At 59.7% G+C, this 20,563-nt stretch overlaps 2 protein-coding genes across 3 annotated transcripts in view; one reads left to right on the top strand and one right to left on the bottom strand.

Moving 5' to 3' along the window:
- RASAL1 (RAS protein activator like 1) overlaps positions 1 to 8,818 on the top strand; it is a 28,027-nt gene extending 19,209 nt beyond the window's left edge. The window contains exons 14-21 of the mRNA XM_058531464.1: positions 1,983 to 2,120; positions 2,561 to 2,705; positions 3,870 to 4,042; positions 5,101 to 5,238; positions 5,311 to 5,446; positions 6,176 to 6,296; positions 7,131 to 7,207; positions 7,464 to 8,818. Coding sequence (XP_058387447.1) covers positions 1,983 to 2,120; positions 2,561 to 2,705; positions 3,870 to 4,042; positions 5,101 to 5,238; positions 5,311 to 5,446; positions 6,176 to 6,296; positions 7,131 to 7,207; positions 7,464 to 7,603 — 1,068 coding nt within the window. The 3' untranslated portion in view covers positions 7,604 to 8,818. The remainder of the gene's footprint in view (positions 1 to 1,982; positions 2,121 to 2,560; positions 2,706 to 3,869; positions 4,043 to 5,100; positions 5,239 to 5,310; positions 5,447 to 6,175; positions 6,297 to 7,130; positions 7,208 to 7,463) is intronic.
- Positions 8,819 to 9,333: 515 nt separating this feature from the next.
- The window catches only part of DTX1 (deltex E3 ubiquitin ligase 1), a 34,206-nt gene continuing 22,976 nt past the window's right edge, over positions 9,334 to 20,563 (bottom strand). The window contains exons 3-9 of one of the 2 annotated variants that reach the window (XM_058531465.1): positions 12,822 to 12,883; positions 12,413 to 12,574; positions 12,048 to 12,109; positions 11,427 to 11,585; positions 11,176 to 11,337; positions 10,992 to 11,081; positions 9,334 to 10,390 (exon numbers count right to left, since the gene is read on the bottom strand). In XM_058531465.1, the coding sequence (XP_058387448.1) occupies positions 10,166 to 10,390; positions 10,992 to 11,081; positions 11,176 to 11,337; positions 11,427 to 11,585; positions 12,048 to 12,109; positions 12,413 to 12,574; positions 12,822 to 12,883 (922 nt within the window). In that variant the 3' untranslated portion in view covers positions 9,334 to 10,165. Of the gene's footprint in view, positions 10,812 to 10,991; positions 11,082 to 11,175; positions 11,338 to 11,426; positions 11,586 to 12,047; positions 12,110 to 12,412; positions 12,575 to 12,821; positions 12,884 to 20,563 lie in introns of both variants that reach the window. The other variant, XM_058531466.1, reaches the window with a different exon arrangement.

Below are 20,563 nucleotides of genomic sequence, written 5' to 3'. Positions count from 1 at the left end.
GTGGCAGATACCCAAAATAAAGTCTAGAAATAAGTCCCTGCAGGTGCTAGGGCTTTACCAATATTAATACAAAAGTTGAAAACTCAGGGGCTACAGGGTTCAGGCAGGTGAGGAAATGAATGAAGCAGTTGGGTGTGGGGCAGTAGGGAGTGGTGGGGACTGTGGCAAACTGGACTCCCACGACTTGTCTGAAGGGGGCCGCTCCGGACAATCAATTATTGCCATGTAGGATTGCCAATCTGCAGAGTTGTTTTTTTTTAAGCCAACATTCTGGATTTTATGTGCCATCTCTCATTTTTCAATTGATTTATGCCACATCTCTCCTCACTTGCTGTTTAGAGATGGGGAAATGGAGGCCCAGAGAAGTGAAGGGCCTTGGCCAGGGGTGGTGGACTCAGACCTAGGCGTCTGGACTCCCAGCTGGGGTCTCTCCCTCCTGCCGCCTCATCTCCCACTGAGGAGTGAGCTTTGGGCCTCCAAACTGGGACGTGCCTTGATGACACCCCGCTTTGCCGGGCTCTCACCTGGGCTGCCGGCGGAGGTGCTAAGTGGGACACAGCTGGCAGGGAGGAGGCAAGGGAAGGGGGGCCCAGTCCCCAGCCAGCCTGGCCCTTGTCGGGGGGGCAGTATCAGTGACGCCCAAGCATCCCCCAGTTCCCGGCCCCTGGGAGGCAGAGGCCGTGGGCAGGGAGCAGGGACCTTCTCAGGCCCTCGAGGGAGGATGGGATGGGGGAACCCAGGGAGCCCCTTGCTGTGCTGCTCTCACACCTGTTCCTCCTCCTCAAGAAAGGAGGAAGTTAACGAGCTCATGTCAAAGGCTAAACTTACCCCGGGATGTGGCCGGGGAGGGGGTGGTGGCCGTGGGGGCAGTTCAGGGTTCCAGATGGCGGGGCGGGGGCAGAGACCCTCCCTCGGGGCAGCTCCAGGTACCAGCTCCCGGCGGGGCTTGCTATCATCGCAGAGGTGCCCCAGGACGTTGGCATGCACCCAGGGGGGCATGGTCTCATGTGTGAATCCAGCCCCTAAATAAAGACAGAGCACAGTCTTGGGCTAAACATAGCCTGGCGGGTGTGAGGGGTGAGCGGTCCGGGGGAGCCAGATGTCCCCGGGACGGAGGCCACCCTCTCCTGAGTCCCCTCTGCAGGAGCTGGAGGGACACGCCTTACCTGCAGGGAGGCCGGGCCTGGGCCTCACACGGACAGGCACCCCACTTCACAGTGTGTGGAGGGCAGAGGCTGGGGCTGGGGTGCACCCGAGACAGGCTCAGGGGCCTGAGTTTCCTCATCTGGAGAATGGGGATAATAGTACTCACCCCACGGGATTGTTTGAGGATTAAACGTGATAGTTCAGGCTTAGTTCCGGACACTCAGCGAGCGCTCCACGGGAGCTGGTGACAAATGCAGGAGACTGTGGTGATGAGCAGAGAGTTCAGTCCAGCCTGGGTTCAAACCCGGCTCTGCCACTTACAGCTGTGTGGCCTTGGGCAGAGGACCGTCCCTCTCTGGGCTTCAGTTCCCTCCTCTGTAAAATGGACATGTAATACGGTGACTATTAAATAAACAAGTGTATGGAGGAGGATCTGGCCTGTTGCTATTATTATCATAAATCATAGATCTGGGTTTGAATCCTGCCTCCTCTACTCATCCGCTGTGTGACCTTGGGAAAGTCACTTGACGTCTCTGGGCCTCTGCTTCCTCATCTGTAAAATGGGAATCATGGTGCCCCCCTCTTAGGGCTGTGCCCTTAGCACGGTGCCTGGCCCGGAGCAGACTCTGAGGCTGTTTGGCTAAATCTGATTGTGCAGGATTGGTATTGTGACTCCATTTTTCAGTTGGAGAAACTGAGGCCCAGAGAGGAAAAGCCCCCTTGGCAGACCACTTGATACTTCGCTTGCACCACCAATCTATGGTCCTTGCTGCCTCAGTTTCCCCAGCTGGGAAGTGGGTGTGGGGGCCCCTCTCACGGGCTGCTCCCCTCGCCAGGACGTGAAGTACCTGGCCATCAGCGGATTTCTCTTCCTGCGCTTCTTCGCGCCTGCCATCCTCACCCCGAAGCTGTTTGACCTCCGGGACCAGCACGCAGACCCCCAGACCAGCCGCTCGCTGCTGCTGCTTGCCAAGGTGCCGGCAGTGGAGCCCCGTCCTGGGCGTTCTCAGCCAGGGAAGAGCGTGGTGGGAACAGAGCCGGGAGGCCAGGCCCGCAGGAGACCCAGGAAACCTGTCTGAAACCCCGCCGCCAGCCTCCCGCCCTGAGTGTGGAGGCATTCGCCATGCCCTCCGGCTTCCTCTTTTGATATGAAAACCCTACCCTTCTGGGAGGAGAGTGGGAAGCAGGCTAGCAGTCATTTACACCTTAGTATGAATTAGGCCATCCTTGGCAAAGGGGCCACATTTTGAGGTTCCGATGGGCTCCAGAGTGTGCGTGCTATGACCAGGCAGTCCTGGGTGGGGGGATCTGGGCTCGCGGGGGAACAGCGTGAGGGCTCTGGGGGTGTATGTCACAGAGGGCCCCTCCTCCCGTGGTGACCGTGGCCCTGGCGTCCCCTGCTCCTCTGCTCCAGGCTGTGCAGAGCATCGGAAACCTGGGCCAGCAGCTGGGCCAGGGCAAGGAGCTGTGGATGGCCCCCCTGCACCCCTTCCTGCTGCAGAGCATCTCGCGCGTAAGGGACTTCCTGGACCAGCTGGTGGACGTGGATGAGGAGGAGGGTGAGTTCCTGTGCCCCTGCCACACCTGGCTTGTCGCTCCACTGGACCCTCTGGGCCTGCCCTTCCCCCACCCCTCCCCGACCCCAGCACTGAGACTACGGACCTCTGGATCAGCTAGTCAGTCAACTAACATTTCCAGGCACCCGCTGTGCTAGGTCTCAGAGATGAAGAGAGCTCGGGCCCTGCCCTCCAGGACACTCTAGCCAATGTGGAGGGGTGGGTGGGGATTGTGGCCCGGTCTGCACACAATCGACAAATATCTATTAAGTGCCGACTGTGTAACAGACACTGTTCCAGGTCCTGGGGAACAGCAGTGAACAGGACAGAAGAAACCCCTGCTCTCACGGAAGCTTTATTCTAGTGGGGACCACAGGCTATAGACAAGATGAATTAGCAAATCACGCGGTGTGTTAGGGAGTGATGAGTGCTAAGAAGAAATAAAGGCGGGAAGGGAATGTCGAGGTGGGGGTGGCAGGTGGAACTTTTAGATAGGGTGGCCAGGAATGGCCTCATTAGGGTGACATTAGAGCAAAGACCTGAAGGAGGACAGAGAGCATGAGGATCCTGGGGAAGAGCATGCCAGGCCGGGAACAGCATGTGCAAAGGCCCTGAGGCGGGGACAGAGAGCACCAGTGAGCAGGCCAGTGCAGAAGAGTGAATGAGGGGGAGCGAAGGAGAGGTGAGGAGCCAGATCGTGTGGGGCTTTGTAGGCAGCTGGAAGGAGTTTAGCTTTGACTTGGAGTGACATGGAGCCACAGGACAGTTTTAAGCAGAGAAGTTGGGGTTGAGTCCGTGTCACAGTGTGGGGCCCAGGTCATGAGATAGTTGGGTCCCTGTCACATAGGAGCAACCTGTCAAAATGTGGAGCGCCAGTTGTGGCCCAGCGGGGTCCCGGGTGCTGGGCTTCCCGGGGCAGCTGGATCCCTGGACTGACTCCATCAGGGGTGGCGCCCCCTGCTGGCCGCCCGCACCACTGCCTGCAGGTCCCAGGGAGGAGAGGGATCAAGGCCTACTTGTGCTCCCGCGAGTCCATCCCCGCAGAGGAGTGGGGTCCAAGGTCGTCCCCTTTGTCCTCCCGCCTCATCCTGGGGTCTCTGGGCACGCCGGCAGGGCGGGCTGAGCCTGGATGGGAGGGGTTCACTGTTCCCCCTCCCTGTTTCCCAGAGGCCGGGGGCCCCGCCAGGGCCCCGGTCCCGCCCTCGGTGATTGTTCGAGAAGGCTACCTGCTGAAGCGCAAGGACGAGCCCAGCAGCCTGGCCACGCGCTTCGCCTTCAAGAAGCGCTACTTCCGGCTCAGCGGGGAGACCCTCTCCTACTCCAAGGGTCCTGAGTGGCAGGTGGGGCTCCAGCCCACAGGGAGGGTTTCCAGAGGTGGCTTCCCCAGAGAGTGGCTTCTTTGTACCCAGGGGGAAACTGAGGCCCAGGATGGAGCAAGGACTTGGCCAAGGCCCCGTAGCAATTTAGCAAGTCCACACTCTCGGCCGGGCTCTGCTCACACCTCTGCGCCCTGTGGCACAGCCACACACCCACACATACTCATCACCAGATGTCCTTCACGATGTGCCCTGGCGGGCCGGACGTACCCTCCCAGAGGTGGACACGGGCAGCGCGTGGACACTGCTCAACCACCCACCCACGTCCACACATGAGACTCACATAAAACTGGGTCTGCTCGCTCAGGGGTACGTGCCCGGCTGTATAGGCACACACATCCAGGCATTCATTCATTCACTCATTCATTCAGTCATCAAACATTTATTGAGTGCCTGCTGGGTACCACGCAGTGTTCTAGGCACTGGAGACACAGCAGTAACAAGGTGTAAAATCCGTGTTCTTGGGGGGCGGCCATTCAAGATGCACCCGTTTCTGAGTGCACACATCCACAAATAATAACAGCCAGCCCTGGAGGGGGTGCCCGCACTGAGCACTGCTGTACCAGCCGAGCGCCACTCGAGACTTCAGATCCCTGGCTTCCAATTCCGCTCCACCAGCCGAGGGACCGAGGGAGGGTCATTTACCTTCTTGTGCCTCAGTTTCCTCATCTGCAAATTGGGAAGAAGAATCGAGCCAGCCTCAGAAATGTGTTGTGATGATGAAATAAGTCGATAGATGCAAAGTGCTTAGAACCACATCCCAAGTGCCATAGAAGTGGTTGCTCTTATTCTCCTTAAGAAGGAAACTGATGCCTAGATAAGTTGTCACTTAGCGATGGGGCAGGACTGCGGGACTCATGGGCCAGCCGAGGGGACATGCACGCAGGTCACAGACACACACAGTTGAATGTCCCCACCCCCGGGGACGCACCTGATGCACACACCCCCAGGAGAGCTGCCCCTGGGCCGCGCCTCCCGGCCCAGCCCCCCGCGCGCCCAGCAGCGACGGTCCTCTCTCCCAGACGCGCTCCTCCATCCCGGTGTCGCACATCCGCGCCGTGGAGCGCGTGGACGAGGGCGCCTTCCAGCTGCCGCACGTGATGCAAGTGGTGACGCGGGACGGCGCGGGGGCGCTGCGCACCACCTACCTCCAGTGCAAGGTGAGGCCCCGCGGAGACGGGCGGAGGGCGTGCCCGGGGTCCCCCACGCCTGACCGCCCCCACTCCCTGCAGAGCGTGAACGAGCTCAGCCAGTGGCTGTCGGCCCTGCGCAAGGCCAGCGCGCCCAACCCGGACAAGCTGGCCGCCTGCCACCCCGGGGCCTTCCGCGGCGCGCGCTGGACCTGCTGCCTCCGGGCGGAGCGCTCAGGTGAGGCGCGGGGCGGACTCGTGGGGGCGGAGCCTAGTCCGCCCGCCCACCTGTCAATCAGCGGTGTCCCGCCTCCGCCCGGGCTGGCTGTGCAACCTTGGGCAAGTCACTTAACCTCTCTCTGCCTGTCTCCTCAGGTGTGCAATGGGGTTGCTGATAGTGCTTAGGGTTCTTGCAAGGATTAAATGAGTTGATAGATGAGCAAAACGCTTAGAACACTGTCCAGCACATGGTGTTCATTGAATGGAGCTATGATTTTTTAAGCACCCACTATGTGCCAGGTGTCTAGTGTACACGGACAGATATCGAGCGTGCTCTGGAGGAAGACAAGTGAAATACAGTGTCGTAAGTACCAAGATGATCCAGCCCCAGGGTAGGAGAGCAAGGAGGGCTTCCTGGAGGAGGTGCTGCTTAAATGTGACCTGAGAAGTTAGGCAGCGAAGCTGGGGTAAGGAAGAGCGTTTCAGGCAGAGCAAAGGCCTGGAGGTGAGGCAGAGAGGGCTGCAGGCCTGGAGGAGTCTGTGTGGCTGGAGCCCGGAGTGTGGGAGGGGGATGGAGAGGGGCCAGGCTGCTGCTCTCTTGGCAGAGGGTGGAGGCAGCCGGGCTTGAAGGAAGGAGTCGGTTTGAAGAGCGATTTTAGAGGCAGAAGGAGCGGGGCTTGGTGACTGCCTGGCCATGGGCTTCTGGAAGGGGCTGGGAGGAGTTACTGACGATGCCGTGTCTCCCCAGCCGCCGGCTGCAGCCGCACGCACTCGGCCGTCACCCTGGGGGACTGGAGTGACCCGCTGGACCCGGATGCTGAGACGCAGATGGTGTATCGGCAGCTGCTCCTGGGCCGGGACCAGCTCAGGTGGGTGCCCCCACCCGTCCCACTTCACCCCGTGACCAGCTGGGCAGCCCACTGTGGCCTCCCATGCTCATTCATTCATTCTTTTTGTGCGCATCGGCTGAGCCTCCCGGGTGGGGCAGCTCCAGATGAGGACTGGGGAGCATCCTCAGGCGGGCCCTCATGCAGAACTGGATCTTGGGGTCATTTAATACCTGGGGATCTAGAGACACAGGCATGGATGATGGGTGTGTCCCTTCCCCGTCCTGGCCTCAGGATCAGTGTCATTCAGTGACAGAGGTTTGTTCCAACTCATTATCGAGTGGGCTCTGAAGCTGGCCTGCCCAAGTGGCCCGGCCACTTACCGGCTGTGTGATCTTGGGCCAGTTGCTTACCTTCTCTGTGCCTCAGTTTCTTCATCTGGAAAATAGGGATAACAAGAGAACCTACCTCACAGGATTGTCCTGAGAGTCAAATGAGCCAATACAAGTAAAGCACTTTGTAGGTGGCTGGCCACACAGTCAGCTTTCAATAAATGCTCACAATTATTATTACGCTGTGTGACCTTCAGCAAGTTACTTTACCTCTTGGTGTCTTAGTGACCATGTGTATAATGGAGCTAATAGTAAGTACCTTCCTCAGATAAGTGTTTTGTGATAATGAAATGGCTTAATACATGTTAGGGGCTTAGAATAGAGTCTGACGCCTGTAAATGTCTGTGTGATGGTGATAGTGATGGTGATGATGGTGATTAGGGAGAGCCTGTCATTTCTCCTGCCACCAGCAGAGAATCTTTAGGGTGGAGAGCAGGGTTGGGAATCAGGGCCCAGCCTGGTCTGTCTCCCTCTCAACTTCCAGGATGAAATTCCTGGAGAATTCTAACGTGGATACCACCCCGGAGGCAGACACAGGGAAGGGCTCCAATGCCGTGGAAGGTAAGGGGTTAGAAGGTCCCTTTTCTTGGCCCCTCTGACACCTCCCCACAACTTGCCAAGCACCCCGCGATGCCCTCCCCCCCACTCTCCTGTTTCGGGTCCACCAGCAGGCCCGGGGGCTGTGGGTGTGGCTCCGGTACACTTTAGGAGTCTCAGGGCACAAGGCTAATCTGGAGCCTGGGAAAGCCCTTGGGTCTGGTTGGGGCAGCCTGCCCTGGCCTGGCTGAGCCCCCGTGGCCCCCTGTCTCCCTCCCAGGGGCCGGTTCTGATGCCCTGGCCCGGCAGAGAGAGGCAGCCGCCCGCCTGCTGGAGGTCCTCGAAGATCTGGACCGAGCCCACGAGGAGTTCCGGCAGCAGGAGCAGGGGAAGGCGGCCCCCGGCCCCCTCGGGCCCTGAGGAGATGCCAGAGCCAGCTTGGCAGGAGGAGTAAGGAGCTGTTGGGCTTTTCTCAGCGTACCCTGGTCCGGGAGTGCCCTGTGGCTGTCCTGTACCTCGCTGGTGCTGTGGCTTGGAGGCTTCTGGAAAAATCCTCGTCCCATGTGCCCTAAGCCCGGAACCCGGGGCATGGAGGCCCTTCAGCAGGGGGTCAGCCTTGCACTGAATGAGTCTCGCTCTCTGGGTTGAGGCAGACTGGAGTGGATGGGATGAGGAACTTAACTCATTGGTCTCTGCTTCACCGGACTGGCCTCTGCCCACACCAATGAGGCCAGCCTGGCCCTGAGCTGCTGGATACAGCTGTACCTGAATCCCCGATGCCCATGTGGTCTTATTGCCCCAGACGAGCACTAAACGGGCTTAGCCCTTCCTGTTTTCGTGTCTGCCAGTCCCTGTGACCTCACTGATCCTCCCGAACCCTGCCCTTGGCCGAGGGTCCTAACCACAAGTTTCCAGAATCAGGTGCCCTCAGGAAGAACTGAGGCTGGGAGCCCAGTGTGCCAGACTCAGATCCTTGGAGCCTGGGAGGCCTCGGGTCAGACTCTTTTCTCCTCTTTAGGCCTCAGTTTACCCTGTATAAAATGAGGAGGGAGTGAGTTCAGATGTGTGGTGTTCAAACTGGGTTCCACAGAGGTGGCTCTGGAGCCAGGCAGGGGCTTCTCAGACTGTGGTCCACCCCACCCCAAGTCTGCTAGACATGCAGATTCCTGGGCCCCACCCAGCTCCACCGAACGACCTGAGGGAGTGTGGGGGCAGGAGTCGGGATTTTTTAACAAGTTCCTCAAGGGACGTGGATGAACATGCCATTTGAGGATCACAGGGCTGGGCGATCATAATGAGGGTTTGAGATGAGATTTTGTTTGAGAATGAATCACAGAAGGTAAGATGTTTGGGAACACCCATCTGGCAGAACTGGAAAGGCCACCAAGGTCTCGTTTCCGGCTTTGTGTGACCAGAGGGAGGGACAGAAACTGAACCCGCCTGGCTGGGGATAGGGTGGACCAGGAAAGACACGGCGCCATCCCGCGCGTGGCCAGCAGGGGTCGCCTGGAGCCGCAGCATCCGCCACAGCCACCCAGCATCCTGGGATGTTGCAGAGACTGACACGCGGCTTGTTGCAGATCCTGGGATCTGTCCCTCTCTCTCTAGACGGAAGCTGGCCCTCCTCCTCGAGGAGAGGCTGGGGCTCTGAGGTCCCAATGAGCCCATCACGGTGTCTCCCAGCTCCTGCACATTCTCCCGGAGGCGCTCAGCCCGCGGCCCTCATTCCTCACAGTAACTGTCCCAGGGAGCTTCTAGAGCACTCTCCAGGCCTGGAGGGTCTGCCTCTGCCCCCATGACAGCCCCTGCTTGCCCCAGGACAGGAGAATTATGGGGACCATCCGTCTCCAGCTGCCCCAGGCTGAGAGCGACAGTGGTCCTGGGGTCGTCATCTTGCTGTAAGCTCCCCGATGGGGTGGAGCCCCCCCCCCCTTGGCAGGAAAAGCCCGGAGGAGGAGGAGAAAGACCGTTTATTTCTCCACCCACAGTGGGACTGGTAGGTTTTCAAAAGAGCAGTCGCTGGCGGCCCTTTAAGTCTTGGCCGACTTCCACCGCGGCAGCCAATCAACAGAGGCGGAGCTGGTGAGTTGCCTGGGCAACGGGCCCCTGGTTGGCCGAGACCGTGAGCCACCCACTGCCCAATCCCAAGGACTGGAATGGACTCCTTGCTGTCCGAGCTGCTCTTTAGACCTGCTGGCTCAGCGAGGCCTCCTCCTTGCTCCTGAAGCCTGAAGCTCCAGCCTTCGGGTCTCGACGTTGGAAGCGATTTGATGGCGGGGATAGAGTTGGGGGCGGGGGGGAGAACAGGGCCTTATCTGGGACAGACATAAGGCATGGGGATGGGAGGGGAGGGGAGGAGGTCAGGGTCCCAGGAGGATGCAGAGACACAAGCACAAAATAAGATACCTCTAGTCCCCCTCTCCGTGGCCTGCCCCTTTGCAAAACTGCTCAGTCATCTGAGGCTTCCACCCCATGGGCCCACAACTGCCCATCAGTGGGTGGCAGAGACCGGTGACAGAGATGGGGGTAGGCTGAACGTCCCAAGTGCCCCGTTTCCCCCCCGGGAGCCCCAGCAGGCCCGAGTGCGTGACCTGAATCCTCCTGCTGGCAGACAAGCCTGTACAGATGCGACAGAGACACAGGTGGGGTCCACACGGAGTGTCACAGGGGTCTTCCTGTCTCTTCCCCCAGCTTGGGGGTAAGTAGAGGCACGTGGGTGTGCGTGCATGTGTTCACCAGGACACGTGTGTTTGCGTGAGGGAGGACGGAGGTTGCCGTGGTTTCCAGTACCCTCTCTGCCACCCCTCTCAGGGAGCTACGGGTCAGAGCCGGCCTCCCATCACCCTAACTGCCACCAGCTAAATCCCTGGAATGCTTCTGGCTCCTTCCGCAGGCTCCTCCCCAGCCCTGACCCTGGGCCGCCAGGACACACCCGGCAGAGGGACGTGTATGCTGGCAAAGCAGGAGGGAAGGTGGGCAGCCTCAGGCCTTGGCCGCAGCCTCGGACACGCCCTGGGCTGTGAGCTCAGCCAGCACGTTGTCCAGGTAGCTAGCGTCCGGGTAGCCGTGGCCCGTGAGGTTGGACCCGAACTCCGTCTTGTGGTGGATCTCGTTCCACACCACGGTGTCGGACTCGCCCGTGGTGTTGGATGTGCCGATGGTGAAGATGAGTCTCCGCTCCCAGGCCGTGATGAGCAGCCTCAGCACCTGGAGGACGGGGCCCCGGGACCAGGCGGGGCGGCCGAGGTCACGGGCAGCCCAGCCTCCCTCCCTCGCCGGCCACTTCCTTCCCTGGCCTCACTCCCCAGCAAAAGCTCGCTCCAAGTTATCTGCCTGTTTCTTCTGGGATGAAGGAAGGAAGGATCTCAAACTGACGGCCCTCCGCTGTGTTTGGTTTGGATCCACAAGGTGTTAAATAGCCACTCTGTGGCTTCCTTGGCAATATGCAAAAACCTGGAGAGTTCACGTGAATGTCTGAATTTCTCACTTCTCTTGAAAAACAAAAAGTAAAAGCAGACAATCTATAGTGTGGTAGTGAAGAGCCTCGGTTCAAATCTAGGCTCCACCACTTACTAGCTGTGTGACCTAGTTGAAGTTACTTGCCCTCTCTGAGGCTTCGTTTCTTTATCTGTAAAATGGGGTCGAGACCTTGACCTCAGTGGGCTGGTAAATGAGATGAGGGCTCGGCACACAGGTGGTTATGGTCAATGCTGATGGGGGAGGCATCTGAGAGCAGGGATTGGGGCTAATGGGAACCGCAGGCCCTGGCCCGCTCCCACCCACACCCCTGCACCTTCGTGGCACCCACCTTCCGGCCCTTCTCGTTGTTGGGCAGATAGCAGTGGCGTGGGAAGCCTCTTGCGGTGAACTTCTTGCCTGGGTTGGGGTGCTCCGGGCCCTGTGGGGAGCGGGAGCAGGGCTTGAACAGGGGACAGGGGTGGGGGCCTCTGGAGGGGTCAGAGGAGCAGGGTCGGGGGTCCGAGGGGGCGCACCTGGATGCCTGTGGGGATGTCGTAGACGATGCGGATGGTCTGGGTGTCGGCGAAGCCAGGCAGCGAGTGGGGGATAAGGTGGAACTCCATCTTCCCGGGCGGCTGAGTGCCCGTCTTCTCCCCGTAGATGGCCTTGCAGGTCGGGCACTGCAGGCTGCCATCCTGGGCGGGTGGGGGCTGGCGGTGAGGTCCCCAGGGGTCCCGGCCCCGCCCCGCTGCCTGCTCCCCCCCCACGGCCCCGCCCCGCCCACCTTGTTGCCATTGGAGTACATGGCCACGAGGCACAGCAGGTGGTACATGTGGCCGCAGCGGCCCAGGCGGCCCACCAACTCGGGCCGCACGCCCTTGTGCCGAAGCACACCCTCGTAGCCGGAGGCTGTGACCAGCCGCTCCATGCAGATGGTGCAGTCCTGCGGGCAGAAGGGGAGACTGAGCACTGGGGGGGGCGGACACCCCCGCTCAGCACTGCCCCTCAGCGGGAGCCAGGCCCCCAGGCCACCAAACCACCCCCCTCGCTGGCACCCATCTGTCAAAAGGAGACGGGACCCCAGGTACTGAGTTCAGATGTATGGCAGCGGCTCCCTCACACCCCTCCAGGGGGATGACAGGCTTAACTATCAAAAGGAAAACTTGAACACGTCTGGTGGAAAATATGGGTGAAAATAAGATACGAAAACTGTCGCCCATCCTAAGATTGATAAATATGATTCTTTTCAACTTAAGCATTTCTGTTCATCAAAAATCATGTAAAGAAAGTGAGAAGAAGCCCACACACTGGGAGAAGAGGCTGTAACACACAGAACCGCAAGGAATTCACATCGTGGGAGGGGAGCAGTCAGGCCTGGACCCCCCCCCATGCCCCGGGGGCTCACCTCATCAGGCGGGTTCTTCACCTTCTGCATGTACCTTCGCACCACATCCTCGGGGTTCTTACCTGCAAGAACACAGCGGGGCGGGCCTGAGGGTCCCGAGTCTGCCCCTGAAGGCTTGGCTCAGGAGGGGTCAGGGGTCGGAGGGCTGGGGTCAGAAGCTTAGGGGCTGTCAGGAGGCCCACGTCAGGGGCTGCTGGAGGTCAGAGGTAATAGGAGTTGGTGGCAGATGGGGTCAGGGGCCGGGAGCTGAGCTCAGATGCAGGTGGGACCGTAAGTCTAAGAACGAACTGGAATTGAGGGGTCAGGGTGGCGGTCGAGGGTTAGTGGGGGTAACTCCAGGGTCGGGGGCCGCGCGGACGGCGTACTCTTCTTGAGGTGCTTCTTCTTGGTCTTGCGGCACACGCCGGGCACGCCAGGCACCGGCTTGACGTCGCTCTTGCTCACGGGCGGCGGGTGCAGGATGGGCTTGGGGGCCCGCGTCAGGCACACGGGCAGGCCGGCCGCGCACAGCAGGATCCCGGTCATCCCTGGGGGCGGGGTGGCAGCGGTCGGGGGCGGGGCGCCCGCCCAGGCCCCACCCACCCGGCCCTCCGGCCCTCCCGCCATTGGGTGGACGCGTGGGGCCCCTCCCCAGACCCCGCCCACCAGGCTGAGCCAAGGGGCGGGCCTTCTGTGGGCCCCGCCCACCAGCTCGGGAAGGGGCGGAGTCACGGCCGACAGGTGCGGCTGCCTGCTGCGGGCCCCCCTTCCTTCCCGCCCTGGGCGGGACCTCACCTGCCAGGGCCGGGTGGACCGGCCCGGTTCCATTCAAGTTCTTCACCGGGAGCGCGGGGACCCTGAGGGGAGAGGAGAAGAGGCCGCAGGTGGACCCCACCCCCCACACTAAAGGATCCGGGGACCCCGTTAGCCATCTGGCTCTGGCTCCTGGGCATACTCAGACCCCTTTGGGCCTGTCCTGGTCACCTAGAATGACCACCAGGGAACTCCATCCTTACTCTGACTGCCTTCTATTATGGGGTGGGGTGTGACCGGGACCTCTGGCCCTGTTATAACGGAATGGGTCCCTACACTTGGTACCGACTCTTCCCATCCACAGCCGGCCTCCATCGTAGGGAGAGCACTTCGGTTCCAACAGCTCCCTTTCATGGGCTGCTGTCCGAACCCCAACTATTAGTGATTTCGCCATTCTAGTGTCTCTCAAAGTTTGCTACACAGAGTGCTAATCCCCATAAAAGGTTCCGGGAGAGGAGGATTCAGGGACCAGATAATTTAGGAAACACTTCACTGTCTCCCTTTTGGAAATTCACAACACACATGAGCATATTAAAGGCTCTGGTAAGTCCTGCATAAGGAAATACAGTTAGCGATGGTACATCCAGGTCTTCCAAAGACATTTGATAATGACCTTTTTTCCCCTCTGGAGTATCTACTGATGTCAGTTCCTGTGCCTAAGGTATTGTCCCCTCTTCAAATGCAGAGGCCCGAGGAAAACGTAGCCTGCTTCCCCTCTTTGCCCTTCCCCTCAAAGAGCTGTGGCTTTTGGCATCAGCCAGAGCTGCTTTCACACCTCAGCTCGACCACTGGGTGACACGCAGCACGTGACCACACCTCTGCTAAGCCAGTTTCCCCATCTGTAAAATGGGGATAAGATGGAACCTTCCTCATGTTCGCTGTGAGGAGTCAATGAAATTCTCCACATCAAGAGCCAAAGCACAATTTCTGGTGCCAAATGAAGACACGACGAGCATTAACCGTCCTCATCCCCGTCATCACTGCTGCCGTGTAATCCCAGCTGAGTAATTTCCCCTCTGCAGCTCGGCCCACTAAGTCGGGGTGTGAATTCTCTCCATCCTGGAGAGGAAACCACCAAAGTATTACAGTGCAAGTCACTTAACCCCTATGACCCTCAGTCTCCTCCTCTGTAAAATGGGGATAACAGTACCTCACCTATAGGGTTGCTGGAGGGCTGGCTGAGAAAGCCCGCTCTGACCTGTACCGTGTGCCCGCCTGGGTCTCCACGGACCTCAGGGCTTGGTTACGAGGGGAACTGGTGTCCTGCTGCTGATGGGCACGGAACCCTGGATGGGTACGTTCCGACGAGGAGAAGGAGGGCGCAGCCTGGGGGCTGAGGGATGTGCCAGGAGGGGTGCAGGGAGGGTGGCGGCAGGGACAGCTGGGGAGGGAGCTGCTCCAGCCCCCCTTGCCCGGCCAGCGCCACCTGGTCACCGGCCCCCGGCAGGTGCAGTCGGCCCCAGGGAGCTGGCTGGGAAGCAGCTTCAAGCAAATGGTACACTTGGCAGGCTTGGGGGGGCTGCGGTGGGTCCAGAAACACCCCCCCCCCCCGGGAACATGCCCTATATACACAGGCACACATCCACGTGGGGAACACGCCACACACACAAGTACACAGACACAGATATACACACGTACACATACAGACACACACACCACACCCCCACCAGGAACACGTGATGGATAAAGGCACACACAGGCACACACACATGCCGGAAGCCCCCTCTGCGTAGATACAGACAGACACACGTATACTTGGGGACCATGCCGCACACATCTGCACGCAAACATACAAACACGCACGCACGCGCACCAGGGACGCACAGCATGAACACATACAGACACAGAGAGACACAGACAAGCCTCAGGGAACACATCCACACGAACACACATAGATTCAGACACACACACTGCTGCAGAACAAACACGTACACACACCCTCCAGGAGCATGCCACACACAGAGATACACGTGCACACACTGCGAGGACATGCAACTGGACAAGAGAAGGCAGCTCGTGCAGAGCAGTGCAGCCCGGCCACAGCCACCCGTCCCCAGACACGCTTTGCTGTGGGAAAGCAGAGAGCAAATGTGGAGGGAATGCACCGCAGAGCCCCCAAGCACCGAGAACTCTGCAGCCTGCAAAGGGACCCCGCCACTCGCACATGGGGACACACGCGGACGCACTAGGACCCACACTCCCCCACACCGACAAACAGACGCTCAGCCGGGGAGGCCCACACTGTGCAGAGTCACACGCACAATGCCACGCACTGCACACAGCCCCTCACTCTGGCTGCTCAGCAACAGAGGCTGACCCCCGGTCAGCCGGGGCTCTCCTCCCAGATGCCCCTGAGGAGACGGGGGGTCTGGAGCGGACATCAGAACCACTGACTACTTTGGTGGCCTGGAGTCACTGAACACAGCTCCTGAGGGAGGTGCAATTGGGGGGCCGGTACCCCCCAGGGCCTGGTCAGTTGAGGTGTGGGGGGAAGGTTCAGTGCCTCAGTTTCCCCATCTGTAACGGGGATCGAGTCTTGTGAGGGTTCAATGAATTAAAACATGTAAAGCTCATAGTTTGGTTGAGAGTGGACATGTTCTGATTTTCTGCGTCTAGCAGCTGGGACCCAAGAGATGAGGGCTGAGTATCCATTTGACCCTTCGCGGGGTCTGCATAATCCTCCAGAACCTTCCTGGGGGGGTATCACCACCCTAATCTCACCCCTCCCCATACTCTTACAGGAAAGCACAGAGGTATATACCTCTTCCCTGCCCTGTCCTTCAAAACACTTCTAGTGTAGACACACTGTTAAGGTCCTCAACATACCTAGGTCTCCCCACCCCCTTCTTTCCCTTCTGTCTCATAAGAAAGCATCCCTCCTTCTCCCCAGGGCTATCTTTAAAATGGGTGTAAAAAAAACTATCTAGTGTGCATACCACCACTTCTTGGCTCCTACCTGTGGCAGACATCACTAATCCATCACCGCACCCTCAAGCCGAGCAGAATCCTCAGCAGCACTCCAGGCTGTCTCTACCCTTTAGTAAGGCCAGTTTGCTACCCCGGGTCTTATGGTGCCCAAGCCTGGTCCAGCTTGTGGCCCTGGTCTGGCTGAGGCTTTGGGGGGGAGTTAGGCAGCAGGGTACCCCAGAAAAGGAAGGTTTTAGCTCTCGGCTGCCTTACAATTTCTGGCACCCCTTAAAAACCACACAGCCCTGGGTCCCAAGAGCCAGTCTTGCTCCTGGGAAGAGGGTTGAGTGGGGCACGAGGGCGGGACTGCTTTTTATTTACCCTCAGCGAGCTGGGGGACAGCCCCGAGGCGGCTCCAGCCTCTCGCAATCGGCAGGCCCCCCGCGAGAACCCGAGGAGGCAGGGTTCCCACGACACCCGAGCGTGGGAGCCACCCAGCCCCCTTTTGATGTGGGGTGCGCTGTTTCCTCCGAGTCAGTGAGAACATCCTCCTGCCCTGGACAAGAGACCGCTGCCCGCAGGCCTCCCGGAAGGGGGGCCGGCCTCCACTCTCTGCACCACCCTCTCGGGGCCCAGCCTGGCACAGCTTCAGGGGAATTCTTCAGGCTCCCCTGGAATCTGCTCCGGCCAGAACCAGACCCGGCTACCCCAGGGCAGGGATGGGTCCTGCTGCCATGCTGGTCTTCCTGCTGCCGTTCCCACCCTGCATCAGATCCTGCTCCTCCTCTGCCCTCAACCCCCTGTGGCTCCCACCTGGCTCAGAGTAAAATCCGACCTGCTTACTCTTCGCGACATAGCCAGCACCTCCCCCTTGAACTCCATTTCCCCTGCGCTCACCCCTCACCCACTCCACCCCAGCCACCCTGGTCTCCCTGCTGTTTCTCAAACATGCCAGGCACATTCCCACCCCAGGGCCTTTGCACTTGCTGAGCCCTCTCCCAGAATGCTCTTCCAACACATCCTCATGCCTTGCTCCCTCCTTTCACACAGGTTTCTGTTCAAATGTCACCTCACCAGAGACCCTCCCCACCGCTCCACTCCAGAGAAGCCCCTGTCTTTGCCTTAGCTTACCTAACTGTTTTGTCACAGTACTAGTCACGACCTGCTGTTCCGAGGTCTTGGGCATGACCAGGCTCTCCTGCCTGTGCGTCCTCATCTCCGACCCCCTCCCTCTCCCTACTCCAGACACAGCTGCTGTTGCTCCAGTGTGCTCAGCACGTCTCCTTTCAAGCCTGCGCACTGGCTGTGCCCTCTGCCCGAGGCTTCTCCCCCAGAGGCTGACGGCTACTCAGGTCTCTGCGGCAGCGCCACGTCGTCGAGAGCCCTTCCCTCACCCCGGCGTCGGCGCTCGTCTATGACACACAGCAGACGGTCAACAAACACTGGCTGCACGAAGGCAGGAACGAGGAAGGAAGGAAGGAAGACTGGACTCTGCGGGGGTGTTCCGAGCGGATGACTCGTGTGCACGTGCTCAGGCACGTTCTCCCCGTGCATCCTTTGCACACGTGCGAAGGGCGCTTTGAAGCCAACATCCCAGAGGGACACCCTCGGCAGCCCCGGGTCCCTGGAGGTCCTCTGCCACGTTCATTCTAGAGCGAGCGTGCTCCGGGGCGTCCTGTGGGACAGCCCAGGTGCACTTCCTCTAGGAAATTCACCGAGACGCTCCCCATCCAATTCGGGGCAGAAATTCCACGGGGAGGTTTTGGGGAATCAGGCATTTCACAGGACGGTCTGGAGGAACGAGCCGCTTGAGTCGGCCGCGGGGCGCTCTTGGCGGTCATGATTCCAAGTGCCCACGGTGTCCTCGACTCGGGGGCAGCGCTTCACCCCCTCACCTAGTCGTCCCAACAAGTCCGTGATTTCCCATTCTGTGGAGAGGGAAACTGAGGCACAGAGAGGGGAAGTAACTTGTAGGAAGCAGTGGAGCCACGATTTGAGCCCAGGCTGTCAGCCTCCAGGGTCTGTGCTCTGAGCCACGCTATGCTAAAACACCTCCTCTCGCCACGGTGCAGAGGCTGAGGCGGGAGGCTCTGACAGAGAAAAGTCTCCCCAGGATTAGTCTGGGCAAGGGGGATGGGTGTTGGGCTCTCCTTCCTGCCAAGGAAGAGCAAGCAGAGATGCCTCGGACCTGCCCTGGCTGGAAGGCAATGTTCACAGGCAGGAGGAGACGATGCAGGGAGACTTGCCTACTTGCTGTTCCTCACGCTGTTCCCTGCCCTCGCCTGCCTGGGTACCTTCCCCACACCGTTCCCTCTGCCTGCCCATACTGCCCACTCCCAACTCACACCTGCCCCGTGAAGGCAGGTTCAAAGGTCGCTGTCCTCACGGGGCTTTTGTGATCTACCTCAAGCGAATTCATGGCCCTCCTTTTAAGTCCCCAGGGACTGTGGGAATCTTTTTCTGAGGACACACATTTTCTGTCTTGCTTTCTAGTTGTGTGGTTCCACTCCTCTCTCTTCCAGCAGATTGTGAGCCTCTGGAAACGTGTCTGAGCCAGCCTTGTGACCCTAGGATGGAGGATGAAACTCAGTGAAAACGGGTTGTCGGTAAGTACTAAATGGAGGCTTGAGCCAAATAAGAAACTGGTCTATGAAGAGGGGGAGACCTCTGTGGTCTCTTCAGAGGGGGGCCTGGCGTCCTTAGAAACAGCAATTCTAATACCAAATGTCCCCCCAGAAACAAGGCTGAAGCAGAGATGGCCATATGTGACACGCGTAGTCTCACTTCCTACCCAGCACCTGTGGCAGGCATCACCAATCAATTCAGCACTCCTTTCCACTAAGCCAAAATGCACCTTCAGAATCCTCCTCAACATGGTGCTCCAGGAAGTCAGGACCATTCAAGCAGAGATGGCAAATGAGATGAAATCTATTTGTCATTTATTTTGCAAATGATGGGACTGAAGCCCAGAGAGGGGAAGTGACTTCACTAAGGTCACCCAGCTGGTGAGCAGTGCAGGAGGCACCGGGTCCTGGAGTTTCCCAGTCAGAGGCCAGGGCTGACCCCACCTGGCTGATCTGTGGGGACACGTGTGGTGGAGCCAGCTGTCCGAGCCCTCCGGGCCCTGGAGGTGGGCTGAAGCCTGTGACCCGGACCCTGGAGCGGGGCCACATCAGGGGCTGTACAGCGGGTGCTCTGCCTGCTCCGGCCGCGGGGGTCCGTCACGGGGGCTCAGGACCCCAAGGAGGCAGGACGCCACGCTGACACTCTCATTAGGGCAGCTGCGTTTCCATTCCTCTGCTAACTCTGGCCTCCCTGTCCCCCGACCCCACACACACTCCGGGCAGGCCCCAGGCGTGTCACATTCTCTGATGATGCTTTCCACGTCCCCCAGTTGGCCTCAGTGCCCTCAGGATACCTGGCCCTCACCCCGAAGCCCCCTGGGGGGCCCCAGGAGGCTCGGACCTCAGTCATTTGGGTCCGAGTGGGTGAAGGGGTGACAGAAGTGAGACTGCCATGTCACAGGGAGAAGGAAGTTGAACAGCACTTGGGGGGCCCTCGTGCTCCTGGGGCCTGCTCCTGTCACCTCTCCCCTTTCAGTGTCTACTCCACCTGCGCCTGGGGAAGCAGCCTGGGGCCAGCCAGATCCCCACCCGCAGCCCTCTAGGGAGCCCAGAACGCTGAGGACATCACGGCCCGCTCCGGGGAGCCCGGGCGCCCCATGGGCCCAGAAAAACCCACAAGCCGTCAACGGCTGCTGTCTGGGGGCCTAGCTCACTTCCCCTTTCCTTGGTCCAGTGCCCTCACCTGCCTGGACAAGCCACTCAGCTTCTATGGGCCTCAGTTTCCCCTCTGTCCAACGGGACCTCTCACCCCTGGCCCCGTCCACTCCTAGGGATTAAAGGGGACAGGAGTCCCAAAGAGGGACATTTTGAGGGGTGGTTGCCATTTAGGGGTCAGATTTGCCCAGAGCCCTGGGGGCTTGGCGTCACTCCCCTCCCCCCTCATCCCGCCGGGCGGCCCAGAGATGTGCAGGGCGAGCCAGACAGGGAGGGCTGGGCTGGCGGTTCCCACGGCCCGGGGCAGCCACGTGCAGACGGGAGCGCATGGTTGGCCTCCCAGGGAGCAGGGCAGGAAGTGCTTCAGGTCTGGGGGTGGGGGTGGGGGTGCTGGGTTTGACCTTGTGGTGAATCGCCCGCCCCGGAGTGAGGGGGGAGGCAGAGCTGCAGCCACCGCACGCCAGCCAGCGAGGCCAGGGGAAGCGGGAGCGGGAGGCCAGAGCCCCGACGGGGACACGGCGAGGGCGACACTCTTCATGTTGTGCCTCTCAACACTTTTTTATTTTTGAAGCCCTTAAACATAACACCTATTCAAGAACTGGAGAAACAAAATGTGGACGCTTTTAAGTAAAAACATAAAATCACTGCTAGAAATTTAAAAAAAGAAGAAAAACACCCAAACACACACACGGCATCAAAGCCCACCTTCCCTGGCTCCTGCCTCCTGCGTCAGCCCCACCTGCCGTCTCTTCTCAGTACCCAGAGTGAACCTGTTACAACAAAGCCACGCCAGTCTCTCTGGCTCACAACCCCGCGGGCTCCGGTCCCACGCTGAGTAAAAGCCAAAGTCCTCACCACAGCCCTCAGGGCCCCACAGGACTGGCCTGATTTCATCTCTGACCCCTCTCCCACTGCTCACCCCCTGCAGCCTCCCCGGCCGCACTGGCCTCCTCAAACAGACCAGGCCCGCTCCTGCCTCAGGGCCTTTGCACAAGCTGTTTCCTCTGTCTGAGTGGCTCTTCCCCCAGTTCTCCGTGT

This window comes from Diceros bicornis, chromosome 35 (assembly GCF_020826845.1).
Source record: "Diceros bicornis minor isolate mBicDic1 chromosome 35, mDicBic1.mat.cur, whole genome shotgun sequence".
NCBI lineage: Eukaryota > Metazoa > Chordata > Mammalia > Perissodactyla > Rhinocerotidae > Diceros > Diceros bicornis.
Note: the sequence above shows the minus strand (reverse complement) of the source record. Positions and strands in the feature narration are given on the sequence as shown.